The sequence below is a fragment of the Meriones unguiculatus genome (genome assembly GCF_030254825.1).
Source record: "Meriones unguiculatus strain TT.TT164.6M chromosome 13 unlocalized genomic scaffold, Bangor_MerUng_6.1 Chr13_unordered_Scaffold_45, whole genome shotgun sequence".
Lineage (NCBI taxonomy): Eukaryota > Metazoa > Chordata > Mammalia > Rodentia > Muridae > Meriones > Meriones unguiculatus.
Genome location: NW_026843652.1, coordinates 2,010,702 through 2,034,107, shown reverse-complemented (window position 1 = coordinate 2,034,107; position 23,406 = coordinate 2,010,702). Strand labels below are relative to the sequence as shown.

The 23,406-nt window shown below is 37.9% G+C and overlaps 2 protein-coding genes across 3 annotated transcripts in view; both read left to right on the top strand.

Annotated features, from left to right (window-relative positions):
* LOC110543186 (zinc finger protein 560-like) overlaps positions 1–20,505 on the top strand; it is a 51,451-nt gene extending 30,946 nt beyond the window's left edge. For both annotated transcript variants that reach the window (XM_060376541.1, XM_060376540.1), the window contains exons 5-7: positions 428–533; positions 20,055–20,181; positions 20,369–20,505. In XM_060376541.1, coding sequence (XP_060232524.1) covers positions 428–533; positions 20,055–20,181; positions 20,369–20,433 — 298 coding nt within the window. In that variant the 3' untranslated portion in view covers positions 20,434–20,505. The remainder of the gene's footprint in view (positions 1–427; positions 534–20,054; positions 20,182–20,368) is intronic.
* Positions 20,506–20,927: 422 nt separating this feature from the next.
* LOC132651314 (zinc finger protein 120-like) lies at positions 20,928–22,940 on the top strand. The gene has a single exon (XM_060376539.1). The coding sequence runs from the start codon at positions 21,783–21,785 to the stop codon at positions 22,398–22,400; it is 618 nt and encodes a 205-aa protein (XP_060232522.1). The 5' UTR covers positions 20,928–21,782; the 3' UTR covers positions 22,401–22,940.
* The last annotated feature ends 466 nt before the right edge of the window (positions 22,941–23,406 follow it).

Below are 23,406 nucleotides of genomic sequence, written 5' to 3'. Positions count from 1 at the left end.
TTGGGAATACATCTACGATCTTACACTGTGGAAAATCCCTGGAAGTACTATGAATGTGGAATTTCTTCTGTTAGTCCTGGTTCACTTTACTAATGTAATATGACTCACTCTATAGAAAAATCTATTAATGCAAATCAGTATCATATAGCACTGAGTTCTTCCAAATAAAGATATGTAAAATCCTCATAGTAAAGTACACTATAATGTGAGCCATGTAATTAATGTTCTCACCATCACAGGTATCTTCAAAGAAACAAAACATTCCATAATGAAGGGGAAAACGACGAATGTGAACAAAGTGATAAAACCATAAGATTTGATTTTTCTTTACAATTAGACAAATTATAAAATTAACTCATACAGATAAGAACATTTATCACTTTATTAAATATGGAAGAGCTTACATATGTACCAATTGTTTTTGCAGGCATGAAAGAACACATAGTGGAGAGAAACTGGCCCAGGCCAGTATATATAGTCTTCCCTGTAGCTCCAGAAATTCAGAGCCATGGAACCAGCAATTGTTTGCTAAGGTATTTACTACTTTGTGTTTTCCAATGTTCTGTTTCCAAGGCAGCATAGGGTCAGATTCCTGTTAGTCATTAATGAATGGAACTCTCCTGAGAGAGACTGTAGCTAGAGCTAGTTGAAATGAATCTTTTTGGTCCTGCATATAAGTGGTTGTGGCTTTATTCTGAGCCAGACTCGTCAGGGGCAAAAGCCACTGTATTCTGAAGTTAGAATAGCTCAGTCTAGGTTTCATCTAAGAACTGCAAACACAGTGTTCATAATTAACTTTTCTGTGATGTTTTCTACATTAGTGTTCTCTCTCCTTTGTATATGTGAGAACTTCCACAATCATAAATCCTTTTAGATTATATATTATTGTCTAGAAGATAGATTTGCTCTCTAAAACTCTGTGTGCTTATGGGGCTAGACTTTCAGTCTTCTGTCCCTATTGGAATTCTTCAAAGTTTAACCTGGAACCTGAACCTAAAAAAGAGATTTAAGGGTGACAACATACATGGAATGTAAAATCTGTTGTGGTCAGTTCCTCTTTAAGCAGTATACAGAGTTGAATGCATTCTATCTTTGAAGAAGTTTTTCTTCATTAAACTTTAGATGTAGGAAGTGATTTCTCCCTGTGAAAGATGTAAATTCTAGAACGGCTGCAGCTCAAGGCTTCTAGAAAAATGTTTCTGAGTCAAGTTCTTCTACATTGACTCAGATGACCTTGATCCCAGTCTGTTACTCCTCAGGACAATGACCTTGTCATCTTGATTAAGGTAAATAAAACTTTCAGTTAAAGGGCAGTACCACCACTGAGTTTGAAAATTACTTATTGGGGTCATATAGTCAACTCTCCATTGCAATCACAGGAAAAAATATGCATGTAGAGCTCAGCTTCTGATTTCAGCTGAGAATAGGAGGACTGGCTTATTATGCACATCACAGGCAGAAATAGATTAGGCCAACTGTGATGTCAGCATTTTAAAAAAGGTTCTGATCATGATTTTGTTATTTCACCGCATGTATGAATTAATGTCAGATAAATGAAGACAAACCAGATTGGTGAGTGTACAATTTGGGGAGACTAGCTTGATCCAATGTATATTGAATATCCAACTGGAGGACTGTCGTTTGCAGATATGTCTAATCCACTTACGCATTTATGCCAGTTCTGAGGGTTGAGACAAAGGCCGTTCATTGTAGCTGTGTGTGTCAGGTTACAGAACTAAGCAACATCACAATTGAGGGAAGGTCACACAGTATGTTATGAATGCTATTACCTCTGCCAGGGATTTGCCTGAGCTTTTTCCAAGTCACTATACCTATGGTCTATTGCTTTTTAAATTATATTTATCTTTTTAAAAAGTCAGTTATTGATTTCTATTATATTTGATTGTCTCTAAATGTATCACTGCCCTTATCTCTTCTTATCCCCAGTGATTCTATATCATTGGGAATGTCTTTCCATTTTTCTCAAATGCTGTTGATTATTTATTTCTGTATAGAGAAATGTCTCCTAGATCCCAGGCTTACTTCATGCCATGTTATGGGGAATTTCTTTGAAAACCCAATCCTACCCCTGCTGCCCTGTGCTGGGAAAAGAGTTCTAAAACTTCTTACAGGCTGGACCTTGACTGATCAGTGAAAATGAAAAACAGGCTACTGAATGTGTGTCCTCCGGTCTCTCTGTCTCTTATTGGGCTTACAAATGAAAGACTTGTGCAAGAATTGGCCTCTATGACCAGATTTTAAACTGGTATAGTCACAGCACAGAAAGTGATGGAAGAGAAAGAGATGGACAGCTTTTTTGCATTAACAGTAGTTGGCACTAGCTGTTTGTAGTGAGGTAACCAATGTTATGATGATCAACAATTCTCAGGCCAGTACACCATGGTACGCCTATGGGGAGTGGGATTCAGCATTATCTTCTTGGAAGTCCTGCATGTTCATTTCTTCAGGAAGCTGGGGTCTAGATGGGTCAAAATCATCAACAGTGTATAGTCCTCTCAGAAGACAAAAAATGATTTTTATGGTGGTGCCCCTGATAAGGAGGAATGCCAAATGATCAGGCTGAGCTGATGTCTATGTATTCAGTTGGGAAACTTCTCATTTAAGAGGCAAGGCATGGGATGTTGAGGAGTCAGAAGGAAAGGGTACAGGGTTCTGATGTTGGGTACAGGCCAGACACATAAGACAAACACAAGTGAGGGGTTTAGGATGACATAAATAAAGGAAATGGAAGTACAGATGGGAGGGTTTCTGGGACACTGCTGGTGGATTGGTGAGGGACACACATGGTGAAGGGCAGTTCTATAGATTGGTGTATGAGAAGCCAAGGACAGGTTCTGAGAGAAGGGTCCTGTGAAAGATGTCTAGGGATCCTGATCTGTGTGGGGAATTGTGAAGAGGAAACATGAGGTCCTAGAAGCCCTGAGAGGGATGTGGAGGGAGACTGCAAACGTGGTGGGATGAGGATCGAGTTCTAGCATCCAGAGCTGGGAATGCTTTGTCCATGCTTCTAGGATGGTTGTGGAGGTGAGGTGACCCCATGTCATCCCCTAAGCTTGGCTTCCCCCGCAGTGACTAGTAGCACTTGATGCCTCCAGGAGAAGAGGCCATCTGGAGCAGGTTTACCTGCATCGAGAGCATCACAATCACAGAGCAGAGCTTCCCTGTCCTTTTACTGCTTCTCCAATGCCCGTGATCACATCTGTGCAACCCATGCAGACCAGGCTGTCTCTGAAGGCTGCAGGTGCCATTTCATCCATTGAAGGGAGCAGCTGCCCTCCCCCATCCCAAGGAGATTCAATCAATTTGCCACCCCCTTAGGTCCACCACAGAAGACTGATAAGAGACATGGCCATTTGATACATGACCCATGAGGCTGGACCCTGGTTACCCTACCCAATAATGGGAGGTCCTGAGATGTCCATTATTTTCTACTTCAGTCTCAGCCCTGGTAACTTTTGAGATGGGAGAAGGTGTACTGTGAAGAAGATTGTCATCTAAGCAGCCAGTGATACTGGTCGAAGGTGGGCTCTTGTGGTATTTGACCAATGGAGTCATGAGAATAGGAATGAGGTTGGAGTCCTGGGCAGTGGGACTTAAGGCCAGAGTCTGAATGAAATGGAGGAGGAGCTAGTGGAGGGGCATGTTCCAGTGTAAGGATAGGTGGGATCAGACAAGGGTGGGGCTTCTGGCTTGGGTCTTAGAATGGGTATGACCAGAAAGAGCATCTTCAGAGCCCAGGTCTGGATCAAGGGAAGGGTGGTTAAGGTAGGTCTTAAGCCTCCATGTTGGGTGAATCTGGCATCAAAATTCGGACTGCATCTTCCACCCGTTCCAACTGTTACCTGTCTTGGGGCAGAGTAGGGTAGGGAGGGCAGGTGTGTGCATGTGTCAGGTCTTTTGAGGTCAAGAGCCATACATGTGAAAGCTGCTTATAAAAACTTGAAGAAAGAGTGAATGGGCCCATGATAGTTTTGTCACCCCTTCCTCTTTCTTTCCCTTTCCTTTTTATTTATTTATTTATTTGTTTTTGAGACAGGATCTCCTATAGATCAGGATGACTTCAAACTTTTCCATATAACAGAGGGTGACTTTGAATTCCATATCCTCCCTCCTCACCTCCCTTTCCCCATCATGGCCAGACCCTAGATTCTTTAATAAGTGAGGGAAAAGACCATGTTTGGGCCATCAGTGACAGCCAGCATGACTCATAAAATAGATTATTCTAGGATGTGGGGATGGGCCTTGGACAGTGTGGGCAGGGTGGGATGTGTAATAGAAGCAAAGGTGAGATCATAGATACAGCAGGCATGGTGGTTCCCCTCTAGGGGAGACTTCTGAGTGCTGGAGGGCAGCCTGATTCACAGAAAGAGTTCTAGACCATTCTAGGTAAAATAAAGCTCAGTACGGTAGCTGTAGATAGGGAGACAGGAAAAAAAACAAGGTCTATTATATAGTTAGGGGTTCTCTTTCATTTTGTGAATAACAGTTGACATTCATGTGGCCTTTTTTTCAATTTATGTTTGACATCGGGTCTCAACACAGCCCAGGCTGACCTCCAACTCACAGCACAGCCTAGGCTGGCATCAAACTCTGGATTTTCCTACCTCATATTTCAGAGTACAGAGAATCCTGGAGTGTATTACTGAGCTTACACATACTCTTTCCCTCTACATGGTACCTACTAAAATACTGAAGGTGTCAAGAAAATCTAAACTATTACTAAAATTTCATGTGATAAAAATTCAATTAACTTCTCCTGCCATCCATATTCCTCTATTTCTTTACCCCATTAAAAATATGTTCTTCTATAGCCACTTTGTATGCTGGCTTCTGTTGAACATTAACAAGAAATGGGCCCCCTGTTGAGGCTGTAGCTCAGTTGGTAGAGTGACTACCTAACATGGATGAAGCCCTGGGTTTTATCCTCAGTACTTCTGTAAGTGAGAGATGGTAGTAAACATATGTAGTCTTTAGCACAGGAGAGGTGAAGGCAGAAAGACAGAAGTTCAAGGTCATTCTCAGCTATATAGAGTTTGCAGCCATCCTAAGTTACATGGAACTATGCCTCAAAACGGAAGGAGCACCTGACCAGGTGGGTAAGGAGTTTGCTCTTGCACAGGGCCAGAGTTTGTTTCCCAGCACCCATATCTCATGGCTCATATCCAACTGCAATTCCAAGTTTAGGATATCTGATGCCTCTATTGGCCTTTAATGCAATAAAATTAAATTGAAAAAAAATTAAATTCTCATATTTATTTATTTATTTATTCAGAATAGGGTCTCATTATGTAACCCTGTATGTCCTGGAATTACTCTGTAGACCAGACTGGACTTGAACTCACAGGTATCAGCCTGCTGCAGCTGTCATTAAAGACTTTATTTATTTGTTAGTTAGTTTGTTTGTTTGTTTTAGTTTGGTTCCTGTGTTGGTCATCTGAGGAGGCCAGAAGAAGTCATGGGATCCAGTGGAAGTGGATCAGCTGCTGTGAGCCACCCTAGGTGGATACTATGAATCAACCTCAGGTTTATTTTTGGAATAGCAGGAAGTGTTTTATCCACTGAGCCATTCCTTCAGTTCTCTCAGTTTTTTTTTTTTTAATTTTAATTGACATAAGTACATCTGGGGACTTGGAGGATGTAACTCCATGGTAGAAAGCATGTGAGGAATGTATGAGAGAAATGATTTCATGCTCAATGCTGCAAAAAAGCCATGTTTTGTTTTGCTTTTCCTTTTTAGACAGGATCTGAGAATAGTCATAAACTCACTAGCCAAGGCTATTCTTAAACTTCTGATTCTCCCATGTGTATTTCCTAAGTGCTTGGATTATAAACAATGCCACCATGTCAAATTTTATGTGGTGTTGGACTTGAACCCACAGTTTCATGAATGCAAGGAAAGCACTGTACCAACAGAGCCACTACACCAGCCAATTTTTTCCTCTGATTTCATAGAAAAAAAATTCCCATTTCATTTTCTAAAATTTTTCTTTAATTATTAATAGTCTTGGCAGCCTTCTACCTGTGGGACATATTGTTCACTCTACGACAGGTTGAATAATGGGCTGAGCAGCTATCCACCTTAATTCCAGGAGGAAGAGAAGAAACATGCCTACTTAGTGCTGGATGACAGAGGGGAAGCTAGGGGAAGACAGGCACAAATGATGATGAAGTACAAATATGCAGATCTGGAAAAGGTCTGGCCCCAAAATGGAAGCCTGAGACAGGAATCACTAAACCTTGTTCCTTCAGTATACTCTAATCCTAAGGGAGGTGCTCATGTCAATCAAGACTCACTGGCCACTCAGGACATTGAGGCCATCCCCCCAGTCAGAGGAAGAGGCTGGTTCTTCTGGACATCATGCTTCCTGTTCGCTCTGTAGCTGAGCAGGTTTTAATGGTTGGTATGCTGTGGTCTGAGTGTAGCTGCTGTGTGCTGTGAGGGAATTTTAGGGTTCCAAAGTCGCAACATGGTGAGTGTATGTCCTCTGCCCCTAATCTGAATAGTGAGAGCTGCTGTGTAGGGTTCTTCCTGTGGCTGGGTGGGAACCTGCAGCCAGAAGCAGTCATGGGAGAGATCCCTGTCCTATCCATGAACACAGAGGGGACATCTGAATATCTTCACTATATTGGTTTAGAGTGGAAGCTGAGAAAACTCACTTCAGGAACAGAAGGTTAAAATGAAAGCTTTATTTTCTGAGACCAGGGAGATGGCCAGTTCAGGATATGAACGGTGCCCTGGGTAAGCTTTATTGTATATTTAAAGGGTTAAATCCGTGCTGGGATCATCCAATCAAATTTTAAAATTGTGTTTAGTTAAGCAAGGGAGTTTCTGTTAGAGTATGCACTGATCCAGGACACCTGTCTGCAATTCCTTAAACTTTACTCCCAGGTCTGGAATCCAAGGTCCTTAATTTACATTCCTAGATGTTTGTTCTGGAGTACACGGTGATAAGGGAACAAAGAAGTGGGTCCTCTATCCATTAGTAAGTGAGGGCTTTGTAGGTGATATATTTTAACAATTTAGACATCTTTGTTAAAATAATAGCAAGTTTAACCAGGTAACAGATAATTAAGAAAATGTTTCAAGAGGCTGACTGGGAGATGGCTCTGTAAGTGTGGGAATATGAAATTATTTCACATTGCTAGCAAAATGAGGTAGCAAAGTGTAAGAGTTTCTTGGAGTAGACTGTGCTCTGGAGGCTGCTTCATTATATGCTCTGGGGCTGCATATGCACAAAGTATTTGTAACAGGGGCAGGAATGTAGAAACATATGTGGCAGGATGCCAAACTTGGAGAGGCCTACTTTCTTTAGTATCTTCTGAAAGTTTTGCCCTTGGTATTGGACACGTAGGTGTAAGATGCATTAAGAATTGTGGAGGTTGTAAATAACATCTATGTTGAGTTCAGTAGACGTTCAGTAGAAACCTGTTATGGAAATGAGTAGAATTGTTGATATAATAGATTTACCAGTGCTTAGAAGCTGCAAGTCACACCAAGTATAATTTAGTTAAGGGATGTTTTAAATCATCCCATAGATAAGTATCATGTGAACGCGGCCGGTTAGAGATTAGGAAACATGCTTGCCCAGGAGGATTATCAACAAATTTGTTTCCAACCATAACCAAGGGGACAGCCTGGTTGCATAGCAACTATTGGCTCATATCCATGTCAGAGAAGAGACATCTATCAAGCTGCTCAATGGTGCATTACAGAATCACAGCCAACATTAAAGCCTGGTATGCCAAAAAGTTGCAGTTTTTTTCTTGAGAAAAGCATAGTTTTGTCACATGGGCAAGATATCTGGGGACAGCCATTTGAACAGGAAAAACACTGCTGTGTTGAGGGCTGGCCTGATGAAACACAGCTCTCCTAGGGGTGGTGATATATGGAGAATGGCATAAGTGCTTCTGACCCCCCTTCTTAGATATACTTAGCCAAGTCAGTATAGCCTAGGGAATAAGCATTGAAATTTCCCCAGGATTCTGAGGTATTGATAATAAAAAAGAGCTCATTTTCTAAAGCCAGGTATATGACTGTTGAGATTTGGGCCAGGGTGTTTGAAGAGGGTTTGCTTCACATTTGGAGAGGCCAACTCTTTCCAACACATGGGACTATGTTTCAAGGCCACTGTGGTCTTGGTAAATAATGTTCACCTTTTGCAGCATTGTTTCACGAGACTCCTCGTGATTTTCTCCCATTATATGAGTTTCTGATCAATTTATAGATGTGTCCTCTTTCCTTCCATTTCTTCTCTGGAAGGATACAAGATGGCATTCTTCTTAAGAAGCTTAGTTAGGAGAAGACATAGCTTGTGTCAGACCTTCTAAAACCAGCTTTTATACTTTCTCCCTTCAACTTTTCCTATCATTTGCAACCTCTGTTCCATTCCACACATGACCGTGACACTGTATCAGGGGAGAGGAGTGCTTAAATAATTCTAGTAACATCTTTGCTGTACAAATCTCCCATCTGCCTCACTGGCCATATTTGAAATCTCTAGTCCATATTGAAATTGTTTACTATGGGGACTGAGCTTAAAAGATACTTAAGGATGACTGCATATAGGGAATTCAAAATCATTTTAAAGCTGTATTCTCTTTTAGCATTAACTAGAGCTGGATGCATGCTAGTATTAAGGAGAATTTTTTATTAACAATTTAATTGCATTACTTTCTCCCTGGGGATGCATACTAATTATAGAATATGTCCATCTTCAAACTGTTGGAAAAATATTTCTCAGATAAGATATATTGGTTCAGGTCACATTGATCACAGTCTTTTTGTTGTTTGTGAGGGCTTTCCTTTTAGTTGAAACTCCTAAATTCTTAAAGTAAAGGTTGTACCACAGCAGAATTTTAAAAATTACTCATGTGAGTCATGTAATGAGCTAGCTATTTTTGTATGCAGTGGAAAGACAGCTTGGAAAAATGATGGTCAAATTTCTAGACGTTTTCAACATTGCTTTGTAAATTCATTTTTTGCAATAAAATTAATTTACACATCGGTTAGAAACTGTTGTCAAGGAAGGACTGTAGATCAACCTTCAGCAATATTTGATTAACATCCTTTAAACTTTCCACAAGTAGTAACCACAATGATGTGATTTAAGGAACTCAATTCCAACATATAAAAGGAGTTTTTGAGCTGCAAAGGTGTCTCAAGTGTGCAGGCTATGTTGCAGTTAGATAGGGCAGATTTCATATCTTGTGCTATCTATGATGTGGCAGGAAGTAGACATAAAATTACTTTTTAATTTTGTTTTCTTTATGGAAATGAGAGGGGGTGAGTTTGTCTTAAATCGCACGGTGAGTGGGGGGACTGTAGTGCCATAGACCACATTTCTAATGACCTCCATTTACAAAGAGCTCTAGCACATGGAAACTGTTCAAAAAAAATCAGTTGTATCAGAGGTTTATTTGAACAGGATAGTGTTTACTTGAGTTATTTTTGTGAGAGTTTTGATGTTTGTATTTATTTCTACATGTATAAAATCATAGGTAACATTGGACTACTTCACATTTTTTTGTGGCTGAGTTCCCATAGATACCTTGATGAAAACTTAACTATTTTGTTGGACTTTTGTTCTTGGCATTTTTTTCTGCCTTGCTTTATTCTTTCACAAATAATTGTGCACAATCCTCGTTGCTGTGGCTGTACAGTAAATACAGCAGTCATTTTTTTCTATGTGTGTAATATGCTTTCTCAATCATAATGAGAATTCTGAGTTGTTTTCACATGGTGATTTCATTTGACAGTATGCCATCATAAAATGGCTGGTTCCCACCAACCATAAAGCATGCATGGACTGGACCTGAGCATCTGACATATATCTTGCTATAGGGCAGCTTTGTCTTCATGCCATTCGCCTAACAGTTGAAGGCGGCTGTCTGTGACATGGACAGAGTTGACTGCTTTTGGATCACTTTCCCCTAACTAGGCTGCCTTTTCTGGCCTGAGTGGAAGCAGATGCACTTAGTTTGTATGTAGCTTGATGGGCTGAGGAGAGTTAGTATGGAGAGGGTCCCCTTTTCTGAGAAGAATGGGACAAGGAATCGCAGGGACAAGGAGGGTAGGAGGATGATATCAGGAGTACATATCAGGAGTAGAGGAAGTATGGAACTGCAAGGAGGATGTAAAGCAAAAATAAATAAATAAACCATTGAGAAAAATGGCTGGTTTCTGTGTATGTGAGAGATTCTGTTGATTGATGGTTTCTGTGGAAGGGTCTTCCATTGATGGTGGCAATATTCCTAAGCAAGTGGCCCTGGGATGGATAAGAGAACTAGCTGAGCATGAGACAATGTAGAAACAAGAGAACAGGCCATGAAACATTTGCATGGTTTTTGCCTTAAGTTTTTTGAAGCCATATTCTGTAGGTTTCTGAAGTTTTTGAAGACTACCTATCTTTATGTAATCGATCTGTCTACAAATTTATATCTATCTGTGTAACCTAGGATGTATACTCCTATGATAAATTATTATTAGTGTCTTACACAACTATGACTTGATTAACTAAAAATTTAACAAGCATTCCTTGTTGTTCTCATGGATTTCTTCTAGCTGACATTTTGGACATGCAGAAATCCTTTTAGGGGTCCCAAAGGAAATTGGGAAAATCGCCAATTAAGCAAGCATTATCATCTGTGGTCTAGTCCTTGAATGTTGAGAAATTTCAGGCTTAATGAAAGTCCTGTTTGGAACAGTCTAAAATTCTGGACAAAGTGAAATTAGTAGCTTTCTTCAACACTCTCTTGGGAGCATGCTTTGATGAAAAATCACTATTGAAGCAGTTGAGGAAGGAACAAGCAGAATGCTGGAACTTGTAATGCTGGAACAGATATGTCAATGTCTCAGCATGTTCAAAGGATGATTTCTGTCAGGTTTCATCTAGTGTCTCTAGTGTCCAGTCCTTTTGTTCTGCAAACATACAACTTTCCACAAGCATTATGCAGTTATAAAATTATAAATGTATGAGATGTGCAGGATAAAACTAAAATGTAAGCCATTTTTATCTATGCCAATTGAAAGAATGGCATAATAAATTTTGAGAGTATTATAGCCAAGGATTTCTTGGCCGTGTATTGTTGAAGTTCTTACTGGAGACATATTTTATGTGTCAGTCAGTTTCAGAGTTTTTCCCATGTAAAGGGATCAGCAATATAAGTTACCATTATTATTGAACATACAATCATTATCATGTTAAAATCAAAACAAGGTTGTATAGATCAAAATTACATTTTTGGGCTCTTGAGTGCCTGTTTTATTAGGCCAAGCTGCTACCTATTTCCTGAGAGAAGGCCTCCCATTGCTGTGACAAATTGGTTGCTTTGAGCAATTAAAAAGGCATGCTTTAAGTAAACTTTATATAAACGCCTTTTTTAATTTAGACTTTAAGCATACCCTGGCCATCTTGTACCTGTTTAGAGGTTTATGCCTAGGTTTTTACATAAGTTGCAGCTGTTTTTGTACTATCCTCTATAGTATGGGCAGTTATCCCTTCATAACCAAACTTAATAAAAACTCCCTTTTACCTTTAGTATTTAAGCAAACCCTAGGCATCTTGTACCTAGATTTTTACATTGGCTGTGGCTATTCTTTGGCTTGTCTCTTTTTTATACAGAATGGGAAATTAAGCCTTTATAGCTAAACTTTATATAAACTCCCTTTTACCTTTAGCATTTAAACATATCCTAGGCATCTTGCACCTGGGTTTTGACATTTGTTTTGTCTATCTTTGGCTTGCCCCTTCTTTGATATGGGATGGACAGTTCTGCCTTTTAAACATATGAATTATAAATTTTGATCTTTTAGGACTTAACTAGGCTGGTGTGTACTTTTCCATCTGTAAGCCTCCTGTGTCTTTTTTTACATCAAGCATGATCAACATTTGTCTTCTGTGAACATGTCTCACAGTTGAAAGGATAAGCCTGCTTCCAGAGCAGTGTGACATCTTAATTTAGTCAGCATTTAAAAGTTTTTATACATGGGAGACATGCAGTTTGCATGTTTGTCTCCCAGCCTAATTTTGAGTACTGACATTGACCTACAGAACATATTTCTTAAGCCAAAATACCCTTTTATACCAGTTTTGTGGAAGTACCAGTTTTTGAGATTGGCTGGCCTTTTTAGGTCAATGTGATATAATTTCTCTCTACATAAACCTAAAATTGGTATGTATCCAATCTTTAGAACAGTAAAGACATAGAATTTATTATTAAGAGAAAAGAAATTACATGGTAACCTTAAGGAAAATGTTGTCATTTTGAATCTTATTTCTGCAAGTGGCTATAACAGCAGGAGATGCCACCCTTTTATTATGTAAATTAGACTGATCAGCAACTCTGTGATATGCCTGATTCTTTTTACTTTGTGTTGGGATTAAAGGAATGTGCCTTCACCAACTTGTTTAAATAGTCTCAAATTCATATCATTGTAAAGCAAAGCCTTTAAATGAAAATCAAGCAAAGAGACATGAAAATATTACATTTTGGGTCAGTTGTGTGAATTAGACTGTAACAAGCAAGTTGGTTATTTTTTGGATTTAGTCGTTGTTATATTTAAATGGTGGACCTTTACCAGAAAGAGCTGACAAGTATCTTGTAGCCAGAGAGTTTTGGATTTTAGTTGTTATTAATCTAATTTTTATTAGGGGGAATAACCTTTTTATTGTCTGTAACTTAGTATTCCAATCTTTGGGTTTTCTCCCATTTTCTCCTTGAACTTTCTCTTAGAAGGCATGGAGAAGACCCATCACCCTTAAACATATTGCAACCAGATCCACGACTATGACAACCAAAACAAAGCCAAAGGGATTAAAACCCCCTCTGCCATGGCATTTTTTTGTTTGTTTGTTTTAGACGCACTTCTATGCCAAGCTCTGTCTAGAGATCTGTCTGCCTACAGTTCCTTTTCCTTCCAGCCATGGCTGCTGCTGTTGCTCTGAGCCAGCCACAGTATAAGGAAGCCATGCTTGTGTCCCCCTCCTGTTAGACTGTAACAGCCTTCAGTTTTATTATGTTCAGTCTCAGATCTTCCCACTGTAGGCTGCCTTTTGCTTCTGAGCCTGTTTAAGAGTCTCTCTTAAAGGGACAGTAATTGACCCAGGAGATTTTAGGTTTTAAATTTGGGTTGTATCACTGGGAGCTTATTCCACCAAATTATGTTGAAGTATGATTTAAAGGGTGTCGATATTTAGATTAGTTGGGTGCCATTTGTTGTGTTTCTTAATGGTTACTATTATTTACCTTTAGTTAAGTAGTGGTTTTTCACTGCCTACCGCAACAGTTGAATCTGCCTAAGTGAGGGCTGGGGGAAAAAGAGCAGGGTGACACAAGGAAGACACCAAAGCAAGACTCTGATCAAGGTGCCATTTATTGAGCCTTTAAACAGTGCTTATAAATTATGATGTCACAAGCAATTATCTCAAGGTAACAGTATCACTTAGCAAAGCAGCTGAGGATTTACTCAAGGTTACAAAAATTTTACTTATCTGGTTTCCATGGTTGTAAGGAATTTATTCTATAGTTCTCAGGGATAAAACACCCAGCTGTAAGGAATGCCCAAGTCAGTCTGTGAGAAACTGAGCTTTAGATAATACCCATGTTTGCCAAGGCCAGGAGGTGAAATTCCAATTACCAGAAGCCACTGCTCAAACTCAGCACCAAATAGCAATACACACTCTTTTTGACTACCAACTCCATTTTGGCTGCCACGGTGGTTAATTCTAAACCAACTATATACCCAAATTATGATGCAGAGACTGAGATTTATTTAATTAACCCAGCACACTATTCTGGGCAATAGTTATTTCATCTTGAACCTCCAAGCCCGCATAGTTTCCAACCATTCAGATTTCACCCATTATTGCTTTCAGTCATATTTTAGGGTCCAGCTCATCTCTACTCATGGTTCCAAGTTCTCTCCTGCTGATCTCTCCTCCTCACTTCCTTCTCTCCTTTCCCAATCAGGATGTTCCACCTCATCCTCCCCATTGCACAGCACTGGGGCTGGTTGTTTAATTGACAATATAGACAAGTGGTGGCATGTTTACACAAACTTGAGACTTACACAAACTTGAGACAGGTGATACTTAGAATAAGCATTACAATGCAGTGTCTGGATTGAAAACAGATAGTGGGGTAGAGAAATCAGCCTTTGAATGAACAAGGATAAATCGTATACATTCCAAAGGAACATTATACCAACATATATGTTCAATAACATTCTAATAAGCAAATAATCCACAGTAAAGCTCGTGTTACTCATTCATATACTTGTTTAGACAGGGGAAGTTTATGAGAGTCAAGAATGTTGTTGTGGAGAAACCTTAATCCTTATACCACATGTCCACAAGGAACAAAATGTCAAACTATATGAATATGATAATGTTTCACTTGTTATTTTTCTTTTAATAGGGATATAATTTGTCAAAATACTTATAAGCCATGTGAGCCTAGGGATACCAAAAGAAGCAACATAAATCTTTCTCAGAGAACAAGCAGAAGATATGTAGTACTCACTACTCTGAGTGCACTTTCTATTTGTGATAAATACATTGTTATTAATTATTAATTAGTTAACAATGGTTAAATTGTAAAATAATCACTGGTCATCCTATACGAGTGAGGATCTTGTAGGTCACCAGCATCACATGCTTGCAGAGCTTTTCTAGAGCAAATCTGGCAAAGCGTACTCCTTCCAAGTGATGTTCAGATAAACAACATCCATATGTCAGTATATTCTGAAATATTCAACACATCTTTGTAAGGAAAAATTGGATAGTGATAACACTGTGAATCTATATTTCATTTTTAGCTAAATAATTAATTGTTTATAAGTTAATTGTAAACTTGTATCACATTATCAAAATCCATTCTAACTAATAGATCACAAATACATTAAACTAATTACTAATATATTAAAATAAATATTAAACTAAGATAATTACTTTTCCAAATTCATTGGGAATACATCTGCAGTATTACACTGTGCAAAATTCCAATAAGTATTAGGAATGTGGAATTTCTTCTATTTGTCCTGGTTTAGTTTACTAATGTAATGTGACTCACTCTACAAAACATCTATTAATGCAATCGGTGTCATGTAGCTCTGAGTTCTTCAAGATCAAGTATATATATTAAAAAACCTTATCTATGAGGAATGTTGTTTTCCTTTGTCATCCAGTCTGTTATAAGTCATCTAAAGACTGGGGAAGATTTATATCCTTATTTTACAGAGTGAAACTCAGGCTCACAGAGATGAGTGGTTTTATAATACAGTTTATGTGTAACTGCTCATCTTGCTCAAATTGCTATAACATTACTAAATGAGCTGAAGCCACCTCAGCCAGGTATGGCAACACAAGCCTGTAATCATGGTGCTTACAAAAAGGAAGCAGGAATTTCAAGATTTGAAAGTCACCCAAGGAGAGAATGGTCAGTGGTATGGTGGGAGGCCCTTAGAACAAAGAGAGGTGTTGATTGGCCCAGGCCAATATCCATGATCTTCCCTGCAGCTCCAGAAACTCAGAGCCATGGCACCAACAATTTTTTTGCTAATGTATTAACTTACCACTTTGTGTTTTCTAATGTTTCTTCTAGAAGACAGCTTAGGTCACTTCAGGGTCAGACTCCTTAAATGGAACTCTCCTGCAAGTGGGAAAATTAGCCTTAGGTGGGGATGAGCTCCTTAATTACATATCCAATGGAAATACTTCAGCCCTGAATCCATATACACAGAATCAACAGAAATGGACTCAGATTTAATTCATATATTTGCACATAATTGCTCACATACTTAAAGAGAAATATTGGAATGGAAGAATTTGGGAAGAGATGAAGAAAGGACATGGCAAGGTGAAATTGATGTAATATATTTTAATTAACATGTAAAATAATAAATTTTAAAGAAAAAGTGGCATAGCAGTTAAAAGCACTGGGTGTTGTTACAGAGGACACAGGTCATATTTTAGAAACCAGCTAGTAGCTGACCATCTGTATCTTCATTTCCAAGGAAACTGATGGCCCCTTCTGGCATCTGTAGGTACTGTGCAAAGACACATGCAAAAGATCCATATAAATTAAAATAAAGCTTAATGAAATGGAATTTGCTGCAGTGATGTCATAGCCCTGAGAGAGACTGCAGCTAAGGCTAGTTGAAATGAACTCATTTTGGTCCTGCATATTAGCAGTTGTGGTATTGTTGTGAGCCAGCCTCCTCAGAGACAAAAGCCACTATATTCTGAAGTTAGACTAGCTCAGTATAGCTTTCATCAAAGACCTGCAAACACAGTGCTCATAGTTAACTTTTCTGTGATGTTTTTTTGCATGAGTGTTCTCTCTCCTTTTTATGTGTGGGAATTTTGACAATCATAAATCCTTAAAATCTATCTTCTAGATTATAGCTTATGCTCTAGAAGACAGATTTGCTCTGTATAATTTTATCTACTTTCAGGACTGTACTTTCAGTCTTCTGTCCCTATAGGAATTAGTCAAAGTTTAACTTGGAACCTGAACCTGAAAGAGATTTAAGGGTGACAGCATATGTGGAATGCAAAATGTGTTGTAGTCAGTTCCTCTTTGAGCAGTATACATAGTTGAATGCATTCTATCTTTAAAGAGGTTTTCTATATTAAACTCTTAGATGTAGGGAGTGATTTCTTCCTGTGATGAATGTTAATTCTAGAACATTTGCAGTTCAAGGCTTCTAGAAAATTGTTTCTGAGTCAGCTTCTTCTATGTTGACTCAGTTGACCTTGATCCCAATCTGTTGCTCCTCAGTGTGATGATCTTGTTGTCATCTTGATTATGGTAAATAAAACTTTCAGTTACTGACATGGTCTGAGGCCTGCTCATTATGGAGCTTCATGTTCACAAAGTATTTGCAGAAGATGCTTGAACATGGAAATATTCTTGGTAGGATGCTAACTCTGAGGAGCCTAGTTTCTACTATCTTCTCCAAGATCTGACCTTGGCATTTAACATTTAGATATGAGATTCATATGGAATTAATTTGTGGAGGTTGAAATGACATATGCGTTTAGCACTTCAATATAAAGCTGTGCTGTAAAAGCATAGAATTGTTGATGTAAGTGTTTTACCAATGTTTAGGTGGCAGAAAAACACACCAAGTAGAATTTAGCTAAGCGCTAAGTAGTTAAGTAGCATGCCAAGCAGGCCTGTTAGAGATTAGGATGCTAGGAAACACATGTATGCTTAAGAGGATAGTCAACAAATTTGTCTCCAGCCATAACCAAGGAGACAACCCTGATTCATACCAACCATTGGCCCATCTCCATGTCAAAGAAGACACATCTAACAAGCTGCTTAATTGCCATTACAGACTCACAGCCAACATTAAAGACTTGTGTGTCATAAAGTTTCAGTTTTCTTCTTGAGCAAAACAGCTCTGTCACATGGGGAAGACATCTGATGGCAACCAATTGAATAGAGAAAACACTGTTGTGTTGAGGGCTGCTCTGTTCAAATAAAGCTTTCCCTGAGGTCCTCATGTGTGGAGAAAAACCTAACTTCTCACAGTCCTCCAATATGCTTAAGCCAGTACAACTTGTGGCGTAGGCTTTGGGAGATTTCCCCAAGAATCTGAGGTTTTTAAAATATAGCAGTGATCCTTTCCTAAAACTAGGAAAGGGGTGAGCTGCATGCTTAGGGCATTTGAGGAAGACTTACTTCATATTATGAGAACCCAACCCTTTACAAAACATGGAGACACCCTCATCAGTTCCAAAGTCACTGTGGTATTGGTAAATAATGTTCTTGAGATCCTGTGTTCCCCTTGTGCAGTGTTGTTTTATTAGACTCCTCGTAGTTTTATCCCATTGGATGAGAGTTTCTGATCAATTCATAGATGTCTACTGTTTCCTTCCATTTCTCCCCAAGAAGTATACAATATGCTATTCTTAAGAAGCTTACTTTGGATAAGACATAGCTTGTGCAAAACCTATCCACCCTAGCTTTTACATTTTCTACCTTCTACTTTTCCTAACATTTGAAACCGCTGAGACCTCTCACTTATATTCTGTCACTGAATAATGACCTGCTGCATTAAGGGAGTGTAGTACATAAATCATTCAAGAAATGCCTTTGCTGTGTAAATCTCCCATTTGTCTCAGTGGCTAGACTTGAAATCTCTAGTTCAGAAATTGTTTACTATATAGCCAGGATCCTAAACTTAAACGAGACTTAAAGAAGACTGCATGCATGGAATGCAAAATCTGTTCAGCCTCTCTTCTCTTATAGCATTAACTAGAAGTAGATACATGCTACACATATTTTTTTTCTTTAACCATTTAATTTTGTTTACCGTACTTTCTTCCTGGGGATGGATAATAAATCTAGAACAGCTGCATCTTCAACATTTTAGAAAAATATTTCTGAGACAAACTTTGTTGGCTTAGGTCACATTGATCCCAGTCTATTGCTCCCCAGAGCATTGACCTTGCTAAATTCTTAAGATAAAGGCTATAATACCACAGCAGAGTTTTAAAAATTACTTATTTGAGTCATGTAATTATCTGTTTATTTTTGTACAGTGGGAATACAGTTTGGAAAAACGAAGTTCATTTCTGGAAGTTTTAACATTGTTTTATAAATTCAATTTTATGTGATAATTTTTACAAATATTTTGGAAACTAGTGTCAAGGAAAAATGTGGATCAAATTTCAGCAGTATTTGATTAGCATGCTTTAACCTTTCCACTAATAGCAGCCACAGTGATGGGACTTAAGGCACTGAATTCCAGGGTTAAAAGGAGTTTCTGAGATGCAGAGAGGTTTGAGGTGTACATGGTGTTATGTAGTTAGATGGGGAAGATTTTACATCTTGTGCTGTAATAGATGTGGTAGTAAATAGACATAAAATTACTATTTAACACTGTTTTGTTTATGGGCATCAGTGGGACTGGGTTTGCCTGCAATCACTAGGGGTCCATGAGGGGCTACTGTGCCATAGCCTACCTTTCTGCTGACCTCCATTTACTCAGAGAATTCTAGGGCATGTAGACTCTGTTTGAAAAAAAAAAAAAAAGGTCAGTAGTACCTAGAAGGTAATTTGAAAAAGTCGGAGGTCACTTTGAGTTGTTTTCGTCTAGTTGTGACATTTGTGTTCATTTAATTTTTATATGTATACAATCATAGGTAACATTAGTCTACTTCACATTTTTTATCTTGGTTGGGTTTCCTTAGGTATTTTATTGAACATATTTGTTTTACAGACAGCTATAAGCTGTCATGTGGGTGCAGGGAATTTAACCCAGGTCTTCTGGAAGAAGAGATAGTGTTCTTAACCACTCAGGCATACCTCTGTCCCTCATGTTGCCTATTTATGATCAACATTTAAATTGCTAACGTTTTCAATCTCCTTTTGTATTTGTTCAAACATACATTTCATTTTTAAAAGATCACATTAATATTACAGGTGAAAATGAGGAACTTCAGGTTTCTAGATATTTATGCAGAACTCAAATGAATATATAAATCTTTGTAGAAATTTGAGAAAGATCTTTAAGTTTTTTTATCTTGCTTGTTCGATTAATTTTTGCATATTATTCAGGATCTTATTATGTACCCCTGAGTGTCCTGGAACTTATTTCAAAGAGCAGTCTACCATCCAGCTCTATAAAATACACCAGCCTCTGTTTCCTGAGTGATTTTGGAATTAAAGTCATCAGAAAATACACCCAGCCAGCCCATTCTTATGAGAGTCAGGAATCGTGTATACAATTTCTATCATGTGGGCTCAGTACTGTTGACTGTTTACTCTATCTCTCTCTATATATCTGTTATTTGACATTTCTCCTGCAAGGCTATATCCTACTAAAAGGATGCAGAAATTAGAGAGGTGAACCTCACTACTGAGTTTACTCCTAAAAAGAGTTGGTGATTACATTACATCTTGTGTGTCAGAAACTAAGTAGAAGAACCACCAGAATACATTGAAAATATTGTAAATGAAGTATACATTTCCAGTATTCTAAGTATCATGCTTTCTTTTGTACATGTGTGTGGATATTTTAGAGTATATTGACCTACAATGATGTGCATATGAATTTCACTCGAGAAGAGTGGGCTTTGCTGGATCCTTCCCAGAGGAATCTCTACAAAGATGTAATGCTGGAGACCTACAGGAACCTCACTACTATAGGTAGGACAGTGAATTTTCTTTACTTCTTAAAATATGGGGAAACACTTTATTCATTATTGATGTGCTTCTGTAATTTCTCTTGAGGATGAGGAAGAATGAGATGACTGGATCTTTGACCATAGATCAAGACTTAAACTTTGTATTATTTCCAATAATAAAGCATACATTTTCTGTTACTGTATTTTAGGCTACAATTGGGAAAGTCATAATATAGAAGAGCATTGTCAAAATTCTAGAAGACATACAAGGTAATTTTCAATGTCAGCTGATATGAATATGGTTCTGAGAAAATTTTAATATGTTCTGGAAGTTTGAAAGAGAAGGGACAGTGTAAATGAACTGTTTTAAGAGTATTTATTGATGATGACTAACTTGTTACTAAACCATGTACCTCCATGTTAGGTATTTGATGTGTGTTTGCAAGGCACTCCTCTAAGAAAGAATGCAAGGAAATCATACTTACGCAAGATCAATGTTTCAATTGTTTACTCATTAGCGCTGAAGTAAAACTGCAATTTGTTTTAGTCTCCTACAACACAGATATTGCCAAATGTATTCACAGTAAATAGGTGATGAAAGTATATCCAAAACATTATACTAATCAACTCATCCATAGTAAAATGGGGTTACTCATATACTTGTAGTAATGTTCCTAAGTTTTGTGAGAAAAGCAGTTTTTTTAGAGTCACGAATGTTGTGGAAAAACCATAATCCCTATAGCACATGTCTGTGATGAACAAAAATCAAATGTGTGAATGCATCATGGAACCATGTCATTTATTATTATCCTTTTAATAGATATATATCACAATGAGTCCAAGTCATTTTAATATGTGTATATTGAAAGAAACAATGTACCACCCAGAACAACTAAAAGGTATAGTAGTCCCCATTTTGAGTAGATCTTTAAAAATTGATACCTATTATGCTTTATATGGGCTATTTAGAGCTTCCAGCAATACAAATAATGATGCAGAGGCTTTTTAATATTTTAAAGCTTAGGCAATTTACTGGGCAGATTCTGAACCCTTTTTTTCACTAACACAAACCTAGCACAGTGTCTGGATGCATGGCCAGCTCTACTTCTTTGTTCATGGTCATGTCCATCTGTTAACCTCACTGTCATGCTGGTGAATGGTGTGTCATTTGCTTTCTTCTTCCTAGCAATCCTCTCTCACTCAAAAGTTCTGTCCTCCATTTTGTGCCCTGCTATCACTTGTTAGCTCTTTATTATGTACAATAGATAAGTAAGGAAGGAAAAATGTTTACAACATAGACGACATGTGATCAGGCATAGAACTAACAATACTATGATTTCATCAGTACTTAGCTGATTGCTTGCTCAGCAAAACAACCAGTAGAGGAGAAAACCGTGAATATAAAAATAATGATGAAAACTCAAAATGTAATTCTTCTTTAATTCAAACTGCAAAATTAAGTCATGTGGCAAAAACATCCATTAGTTTAATGAATGTGGAAAAGCTGTCATATGTGCCAATTATCTTTGCAGGTATGAAAACAATCATTGTGCAGAAAAACTCCCTGAAGATACTCAATATGAAGTCTTTGCACATCACAGTAGGCCCCACACATGTAAAAGTATGCATACTGGTGTGGATCACTATGAATGTAGCCAATATGTTAATGCCTTTGCACATAAAAGTCATATCCTAAGACATAAAAGGATACATATAGGAGAGAAACCTCATGAATGTAACCGATGTGGTAAAGCCTATGCATCTAACAGTGGTCTCCTAAGACCAGGAACTCACACTGGAGAAAAACCTTATGAATGTAATCAATGTGGTAAAGCCTTTGTACGTAACAGTCATCTCCTAATACATAAAAGAACTCACACTGGAGAGAAACCTTATGAATGTAACCAATGTGGTGAAGCCTTTGCATGTAACAGTAAACTTTTAGTACATAAACGAACTCACACTGGAGAGAAACCTTATGAATGTAACCAATGTGATAAAGCCTTTGCATCTAACAGTAATCTCCTAGTACATAAAAGAACTCACACTGGAGAGAAACCTTATGAATGTAACCAATGTGGCAAAGCCTTTGCACGTAACAGTCATCTCCTAAGACATAAAAGAACTCACACTGGAGAGAAACCTTATGAATGTAACCAATGTGGTAAAGCCTTTGCACATAACAGTAATCTAGTACATAAAAGAACTCACACTGGAGGGAAACCTTATGAATGTAACTAATGTGGTAAAGCCTTTGTAGATAATAGTGTTCTCCTAAGACATAAAAATCTTTGTTGCACAGAATTCTTATGAATATAACTAATGTTGTGAAGTCTTTTCATGTAAGAATTATCTTGAACAAGAACATTCATTGTAGTGAAACCCTATGAATATAACCAATGTGTCAAAAACTTTGCATGCCATAATAATTTTCATGTATGTAGAAGCACAATGGATAGAAACTTTATCAAAACAACCAATGTGATAAAGCATTTTGACATAATAGTAATCTCCTATGACATAAAGAAAGCATACTAGAGAGAAACCCTATGAATGTTACTAAGGTGGTAAAGCCATTGCATGTAACAGTAGTCTCCTAATACAAAAAAAGACCTCACACTGGAGAGAACTCATGGATGTAATCAATGTGTTAAAGCCTTTGTATGTAACAGTCATCTCCTAATATACAAAAGACCTCACCCTTGAGAGAAACCTTAATAATGTAATCTATGTGGCGAAGCCTTTTCACATAATAGTCATCTCCTAATAAAAATTTGCTCTTCACAATCATCTTCAACGTCTTGAAAGAATTCATACTGGAACAAAAGACTATGAGTGTGTTTACATGGTGAAGCTACTCCACATTTGTATAATCTTCATCATCATGAAAGAATTCATAAAGAGAAAATTTATGAATGTGTTAAAATGGGAGACCTTTACACATATCTATATTCTACATCATCATAAAAGTTTCAAAATGGAGAAAAAAATCTGAGAATATAATCAATATGGTAAGGCTTTTGTGTTCTTCTGTCCACTGAATCCAATACAACTCAAACAGTTCAATACAGATGAAAAAAATATTGTTATCCAGTGTGATGAAGGACACATAATGTTGAACTGTTATCCCTCCCCATCCAATGAGTCAGAAAGTTACAGAGGTTCTGAGCTTGAAAATTGTAAACATCTTTAGTGTTTTACAACTGAATTATTACCGTCAGTTATGGTTTAGGGATATGGGATTTGT